Source organism: Pipra filicauda, unplaced genomic scaffold, assembly GCF_003945595.2.
Source record: "Pipra filicauda isolate LSUMZ 115617 unplaced genomic scaffold, ASM394559v2 scaffold45_size4122338_pilon, whole genome shotgun sequence".
In the NCBI taxonomy this organism is placed as follows: Eukaryota; Metazoa; Chordata; class Aves; order Passeriformes; family Pipridae; genus Pipra; species Pipra filicauda.
In genome coordinates this window covers 1163122-1171620 of record NW_024104598.1, presented here as the reverse complement: position 1 = coordinate 1171620, position 8499 = coordinate 1163122, and the positions used below count along the sequence as shown (strand labels likewise).

The 8499-nt window shown below is 42.0% G+C and overlaps 1 protein-coding gene across 1 annotated transcript; it reads left to right on the top strand.

The window, feature by feature from the left end:
• Positions 1 to 1864: 1864 nt before the first annotated feature.
• On the top strand, positions 1865 to 8168 carry FADD (Fas associated via death domain). Its single transcript, XM_027728768.2, has 2 exons — positions 1865 to 2593; positions 3012 to 8168. Exons 1-2 carry the CDS (start codon positions 2224 to 2226, stop codon positions 3296 to 3298), a joined length of 657 nt encoding a protein of 218 aa, XP_027584569.2. The 5' UTR covers positions 1865 to 2223; the 3' UTR covers positions 3299 to 8168.
• The last annotated feature ends 331 nt before the right edge of the window (positions 8169 to 8499 follow it).

The following is an 8499-nucleotide window of genomic DNA, read 5'->3' as shown; positions in this document are numbered from 1 at the left end:
ATCATTCTGCCCACTCTTGTGGGTGCCCAGATGGGCTTTGTGTGTGTAGCCAGTTCCGTAGATTGGCTTTTGTGATCTGTGTAAGACCGTCTCTGTGTCACAGATTGCAAGAGGATGCTGAAAATCTAGTGGTTTTATCTAAGGAAGGCTTGTGCCTCTGGCAATTTTAGAAATGTTTTGGGCGTAGGAGTTCACATTGGAATGTGAGAGTAGAGACGGAGATGTGTTTAAAGCCTTTTATCAGATGGAAATCTTTTTATGACAAGGGACATAGGTCTATCAGTGTGTTCAAATGATAATAAATTAAAGGTTGTACTGAAAAAACTTTGGAAAGGGATAGCTTGTGGAATCAACATGAGGAACAAGGAAAACCCTGAACTATCTACATGTGCTGAGAAGAAAAACCATTTGGTTTTTCTGAGCTGTGGCTATCTACAAAACAGTGGGATGAACTTGAACTTTCCCTTTTAAGAAAAGTTGACAACCTTTCACCTCGTGTAAGAATTGCCTCTAGAATATAGGGACTTAACATTTGCCCTATTTCTTCCCTTTTAAAGGTCAGGAGGTACCTTGTGTCACAATTAATCTTGGTGAGGAACAAAGCCTAGGCTGGATGCCCTGTGTTTACAGGGAAACCTGGGGGGTCTCCAGGGGCAGGCAAGGCCACGCAGGGAGGGCAGAGGCTGTTTTCCTGAACAGCTGTCAGGGAGGGACACCATGGGAATGGTATCCCTTTGGGAGCGGAGCTCTGTTGTGCCCTTTCTTGCTCTTTGTGGAGTGAGTCCTTTCATAGAATTATAGAAGCATTGAACCATTAAGACTGAAAAAGGACCCTAAGATCGAGTCCAACCATTAACCAGGCACTGCCAAGTCCACCACCAGGTCTCTAAGCACCACATTTACACATCTTTTAAATCCTTCCAGGGATAGTAACTCCACCGCTTCCCCTGGGCACCCTTTTCCAATGCCTGACCATCCTTTCAGGGAAGAAATTTCTTCTTATATCCAACCTAAACCTCCCCTGATGATTTTCCTCTTGTCCTGCCCCTTTTCCTTGGGAGAAGAGGTCAACCCCCTCCTGGATACAACCTCCTGTCAGGCATTTGTAGAGAGTGAGAAGGTCCACCCTGAGCCTTCTTTTCTCCAGCCTGAGCCTTTCATCCACGTACTGCTTTCCTTTTCCCTTTTTGCAAAAAAAAAAAAAAAAAAAAAAAAAGCCAAAAAAGCCAAAAAACCACACAAAACAAAACACCAAACCAGAAAGTAATTCTTATAGGTGTAGGTGTTCACAAGAAGTCCAATAATTTGGTATTAAGCAGGGAAGCTACAGTTCCCCCAACTTCAGGCTCAGCCAACATGAGCACTGGGGAGACACTGCTGAGGCCATGCGTTTAGTCCCGTGTCCAGTTCTGGGCCCCTCAGTTCAAGGACACTGAGGAGCTGGAGCAAGTCCAGAGAAGGGAACAGAGCTGGCGAAGGGTCTGGAGCACCAGGAGCAGCTGAAGGAGCTGGGGGGCTCAGCCTCAAGAAAAGGAGACTCAGGGGGAACCGTCTCACTCTCCGCAACTCCCTGACAGGAGGGTGGAGCCAGGTGGGGGTCGGCTCTGCTCCCAGGCAACAAGGGACAGGACAAGAAGACATAGTCTTAAGCTGCACCAGGGAAGCTTCAGGTTGGACATTAGGAAGAATTTCTTCACAGAAAGGGTGATTAGAGACTGGAATGGGCTGCCCAGGGAGGTGGTGGAGTCACCGCCCCTGGAGGTGTTTAAGAAGAGTGGACGTGGCACTCGGTGCCATCGTCTGATTGACAAGGTGGTGTTGTGTCACAGATTAGATTCGACGACCGCAGACGTCTTTTCCAACCTAATGGATCCTGTGATTCTGTGACCCGGACAGGGCTGAGGTGCCGCGCTGCTGAGGCACCGGGGCCCGTCCCTGCAGCAGGACATCGGCCTCCAACACAAATCCTCCATCACAAAACAAGCCCGTTGGGCTCGGGGTGTGTGGGGGTAGGTGGTTTGAAGCGCTAGGTTCCCAACCCCAGGCTGCGCGGCGCCGAGGTCAGAAAACTACAACCCTCACGGGCGGTGCCACCGTCGCCATGTTAGGGCGGGGAAACCCGCGGTCACGTGAGTTCCGGGCAGGGCACGGGCCCGGTCGGGTCGGTCTCTTTCTTTCCCTTCCTTCTCCGGCTTCCCTGGAAGTCACTCTGCCAAAGCAGGAATGGCGTTCGCCTGCGGAGCGTGGGACCAGGACGCCTCCAGCCACCCCGCACTCGGCGCGGGGCCCACTGTGAGCCCGTTCCTGAGCCTCCTGCTCTCCATCTCCGCGGGGTTGTCCGAGGCCGAGCTCGACTCCATGAAGTTCCTTTGCCGCGACAAGATCACAAAGAGGAGGCGCGAGTCTGTGCGGAGCGGTAGGGAGCTCTTCGAGATCCTGATGGAGCAGCAGCACATCGGCAGCGACAACCTGCACTTCCTCAGGAAACTGCTCGAGCGCATCCGCAGGGGCGATTTGTTGTCACAGCTGGAGCAGTTCGAGGAGGAAGGAGGGCTTGGTACTCCTGATGATCAGCCAGATGAGCAGGAAAAACGTAGGTGGATTATAATATATATTATAATATATATATATTTTACATATATATACTTTATCTAAGTTATATTTTTGTATATGTATAATTATACATATATATGTGAACGCAAACGGCTTTCCGAGGTGGAAATTCTCTCTAATTTTTTTTTAATCTTTTTTTAAATCTTTTTATTTATGGTCACTAGAAAAACGAGTTATGTATGTGGAATTCCAAGTATATCCAGTATTTCATGTATAGCCAAGTAAATCCAAGTATTTCAGAATGTGCTATGACTCTCAGTACGTGCACTGCACCAAGAGCAGTAGCATTTTGCTAAAAAAAAACAAAAACAAAACCAAACCGAACTCCCAACTTTTAAACATTCTCTTGTATTTCTTAGTAAAGCCATGGCTAACTTGATGTATTTCTGCTTTTTCAGGTCTTCTCAAGTTAGCTAATGATGTCATATGTGAGAACATTGGAAGAGACTGGAAAAAGCTGCTGCGACAACTTGGCATGCCAGAAGTGAAACTGGACAGAATAGAGGCAGACTATCAATTTAAATCATATGAGCAGCTTGTCCAGGGACTTCGAGAGTGGCAGAGATGGAAGGGAAAAGATGCAAAGGTGGCTGACTTAATAAAAGCTCTTCGGGGCTGTCACCTGAATTTGGTGGCAGACTTAGTTGAAGAGAAGATCTCACAGCTGAACACTGGAGCCAGATGAAATCAATATCAAAACACTTCCATGCCCCTCAGACATGGATGAAAAAAGCAAAAGTGCCACCTTCTCTTCTGGACCAAAATACTTATCACTGGTTGCTTATTGTGCCATTAGTTTAGGTGCCTTAGTAAATTAATTTCTGGACACAGGAAAATTAACATGAAAACAGATTCTTTTCAGGTGACACTTTGTAGCATGATGCTTCCTTTAAGATATTTTAGCTTTTAGAAGACCTGAGCACCATTTTGTAGAAATTCTCACACTTTTGTTCTGCCACCCACCTGAAAAGATTTGCTTTACTGCAGATGCTTTTTGATTCATCTTCTCTGGAAATACATCCATGAGACACTTCTGAGGCAATTATGGTTTAAAATTTCATGGAGAGGTTGGATTTTTTTTTTTCCTATTATAAATGTAATGTGAAAGGAGAAGGAGTGTCTTAGCTGTGTACTGGATTTTCCTTCTGAGAAGCATAATATAATTTGCCAAATACATTTGCTCTCTATCAAAGGATACTAAGATGACTGTAACCTCAGACCCCAAGACTGCAGTGCAAGAGAGGTATTAAATGTTGTGGTGGCTTTTTCTTAGTAAAAATATGCCCAGGTTTGAAAATGAACTGGTTTAAATCAGTACCAAGTGCCTTCACCATCCTGAAGAAAGTGTTCTCCTGAAACTACCAAAGAAGTTCTGTGTCTCTCAGATGTTTACAGCAGCCTCTTTTGAAAGCTGTGCCTGCTTTAGGATCCTTTGCTAGAAATTCTTTCCTAACTTCTGTCACAGAGGCTGCTCATGGTTGCTGGCAAGTGCAGCTCAGCTCCTGGTGACAAAAAAGGGTACTGTGCCAAAAACCTAGAAAACAAACTGGTTCCTTTTGGAGGGGTGTGAGTAATTCTGTATCATGGACTTTTTTCTGGCAATATCCTGTGAAGATCAGCTATCTCTGGCCAGGTTGTTCTCTTCAAAGATCCGTCCAGACTCCATAGCTCTTCCAAGTCCTGTGCCATTTTTTTAGTTCATTCCCATTGCTTGACATTTTCTTAAAGTCGTTATAAGCAATTCACAGGGGAAAGAGGATTTATGAACAAGACCAGATTCAGTTCTCAGGTTTAATCTGGGACAGACTTCACTAAATGGCCTTCACACCTGACCTAAGGCTGGAAAATTTGCGCAAGCTTTAAGATGTGCAGAGCTGTAGAGGCCTCTGGGGACCATCTCCTGTGCCAGGGGGGACAGTCCTCTGAAATTGTTATTGCTTGAATGATTGTGGGATTGTTTGCTACTGCAAACATCCTCCAAACTACCTGAATAGATGCTTGAAGAGGCTTCTTTTTTGCTACTGTATTTGTCTGCCTTTTAGCTCCTTTCGAGTTCTTTTCACGTGGTGCTATGACTGTGAAGGCCAGGTGTAAGCATGTGATGTGTCACTGCTCTGCAGAAATGTTGTGACGATAATTTTCAAGTTTTTGTTACAGTTGGTGCCTCTTGTTTAAGCAGTGACTCTTGAATACTTAATTGAAGTTAATGGAAACTGCTGTACGTTCACATGACAGAAAAACATTTCATTGTGTTGACATTTTTCATTGTGTTTTCATCAAACATTTTCACAGTGTTTTTTCCTTAAATGATTTTTTCCCCCGTTCCTGGAAGTGTTCAAAGCCGAGTGGGACAGAACTTGGAGCCGCCTGGTCTAGTGGAAGGTGTCCCTGCCCATAGCAGAGAGTGGAACGGAATGATCTTTAAGTTCCCTTCCAACACAAACCATTCCATGATTCTGTAATGATTCTCAGTATCTTCCTAGCTGTAGTATATTAAGTATCAGTGATTGTATCCAAGCATAGGGTAATCTAGGAGTGTCCGCCTGTCTGCATTTTGGGCAGGCAGAGTTCTCCAAGTACTGATTCTAATACTTGTATCAGTTGCCAATTCCAGACTCCCAGGAGGAGATACAGTGCTGTGCTTCATCTGAATGACCAGCTCAGATGTTTTGGGGTTTTTTGCTTAATAGACACAGCATTCATTCTGCAGTATCTAAAGAAAATGACTGCTTCAGACTTTTTTTCTTCTCTGAGCACTCCTTCTGAGCAGAGCAGAGAAATGAACAAGATTAGCTGTGTGTGTGGTGAAACAGCTCTGCAGCAGTTCCAATCTCTGGTAACATGTTTTTCTTACCCATTTTTAATGTCTTCTGGTTTACAGAAGAGAGATTGATCTGGAATATAAAAAGTATACTGACTACTGCATAGAACCAAGATAATTTAGGAATCAATCAGATTAATTTGTTAGTTGTAGCCGAACACTCATCAGCTACAAGAAATATTCTGCCTCAGAAGATAAAAACTTCTTGTTTTCATAAGGATTTGTACTTCATTAATGTTTTACTGCATATGAAAGCAATGACCTAGATTGCATCAGTCTGTGCAGTACCTCAGGGCCAATTAAAACTGATTTTATTAGAGATTAAAATGTTTATGTGAGAACAAAATCAAATGAAACAAAGGGAACAAAACCTTTTTTATTGGGAGGAGGGATAAGGAAAACGGGTGCAATTTGTAAGGAAACGTTTTCTGATCCAGTTACCAGTTACCAGTTATTTTCAAATTAAGCACCTTGAACTCATACATAGTTTTTATAACTTGAATTGAAGCTTTATATTATATAATTTTGTGTACATTTCATTAAAAATACTTCCTTAAAAAAAAAAATGGAACTGTTTTGTTATCTTATGGGATTGATGTCTGTGATGAGACCTCTAATTCGGAGGAGATAAATGTTAAGGACACTTTTAAAGCAAGGAGCAGTGCTAAACAGGCATGTCCCCAGTGTCCCCAGTGTCCTTCTGGGGACATTAAAGAAGAAAAAGCAAAAAGCTTTGTTACTGCGTTTCTCAGAAGTGCTGAACAGGGTACAGTTTTCCTCAGAGCAGTAGCATTTAAATGCTGTCACTCAGAGTAGCGGAAGAAGAAAAAGATTCTCTGCCAGCCCTCGGGAGCCTAAAATTGAGTGGCAGTGCAGTGTGTGCATGGGAGATGCTGGTAAGGATGGCATATTTGTTTTATAATTAATTAAAAGCATAGCTTATGGTTTATTCTGTTGGTCTAGGATTTTAGGGAATGTGTTCAGATGTTAAATTGATAGAGGCTTTAGTGTTCTGTGGAGTTTATCCTGGCACTGAAGTGTCAGCCTGCACTTAGAGCTGTGAATGACTAAGACAAATAACTTAATTACCCAGTTTATCAAATCCTTTAGGATGCTCTGCAACAGTATCTGCCTGTGAGGAATTACTAAAACCTTTCCCTTTTGGTCTCTTGAGGATCTTGTTTCTTTACAGCCTTGAGAAAACAACATATCAAAACATTTGGAGAGTTTTAAGTGCCATCTCAGGAGAATTCTCATTGTGGCAGATTGTTTTTCCCTGTCACTTCTCAGTCCCTTACAGTGCTTGCTATTTCCTATAATTTTTGAAGATATCAATTATATTCACACATTAAAGTGTTCTTCTTTTTTTAATTGCATTCTTTTCATTACCGAGTTAAAAGAACTTTTCTAGACTATTAATTAAAAATCCTCTTATACAAATTGGTTGTCGTGAATATTTCAAATGCAATGCTTTGCTTTCCTTTTTCTCCATTTCCACACACAGGCAACTGTATTTCCTCCAGCCTTTGTTTCATTCCTAAAATAATTGGCTACTTTCTGAACTCTAATTGCTTCATTTAATTGTCTGTGCCAAAAGCTTAGTGATGCTGTGTCTCCAAGCTCTCTCAGCATGTTTAATTCAGGCTTTCTGGTTGCATGTTTTTCAATTCAAAGTTATTTCTAATCACTTTCTTGTGCCTTTCTCATTCCCTGCATGAATCACCTATGCCCTTAAAATGTGTTCCAGCACAAATATTTTTCTAAGTTGTTTTCCCTCTTTGATTTATTGCTTCTTTTCTCTGTCAGTGTTTTGATTGCAGGGGTGTACTGGTAGATTTATAGAAAGTAGTTCACTATATGCTATAAAAAAAGGAGTTGTGGGGGTGAGCTGAGGGGTAGGGGGAGGAGTTGTGAGTAAAGGTTCAAGAACTTTTGAAGAATCTTTGTTTTCATAAAAATTGTAGCTGAGGGTTGCTTCATGTGAAGAGAGTATGTTGCAACGGGTGCTGGGAATTGTAGGTTTGGAGACAAGGAAGCCCAGCCTGACTCAGCTGCCGGGAAAGCCAGAGGAATTCAGGCTTCTGCATGGGAATTTGCATGGAATAAACTTGGAGGAACTCTTAATCATTAAATAGTCTCATCCACAGAACTATTTCTGCTACTGGTTCATTCCTTTCTTAAAGCAGGCTAAAGTTAAACCAGCAGGTTTGCTCTTGTAAAATATGATGTAACATAAACGATTGAAACACCTGAAGTTGGTCATCCTGACGGAGTTTAAATTCAGTAATTCCTGTGATCTGATAAGTTTTGGAAATTTAAACCTTTTTCATTGTTTTCCAAATGTTCTTGTGTGGATGGCAACTTAGCTTCCCTTTCTTTTAGTTTTTGGAAGAAAAGGGTTGTGCTGTGTTTTGGGCTGGTCACATTATTTACAGCAGCTTTCAAAGCAACCCCCTCTTGTGGCAAAGTGAAGGTTCCTCTGTGCACTCTCGAAGACTCTGAAGAGATTGGTATATAAAAAATAAAAATAAAGGATGTCTTGAATCTTACATCTCTGGAACAATGTAGTAAATGTAATTGCTAAGGAAAGCAGCTTAATATCAACTATCTCTGTCTAATGCTTCAAAAAGTTGTCAAACTGGGATTTTTATTTATTTCAGAGCAAGTTCTTTTGCTGTGGGAAGTTACACAGGCATAAAATTGGACTGTTGTCATTAAAGATATAAAAAACATCCACCTGGGATTTTCTGTGGCAGGTGCTTTATTTACAGGTGAGCCTGGCTTTATAGAACTTCTACATAAAGCAATGATCTTTCAATTAAAAATGCTCATGATTTTTATAATGTTTTCTTTTTCATTTCTTAATTATTTTATTCCTATTGATCCCAGCAGGAGCGTTAACTTCAGAAAATGAGTTGCAGAATTTAATCAGTGAGCACTTCTTACTGTGGTCTAACTGTTAAAAGGGTTGCAACAGCTATTCTGCAAGTGTACACACTGTCTGTGGCAAAGATTTGTCCAAAGAATATATAAAGATTGAATTTATGTAAAAAAGCTAGTGATTT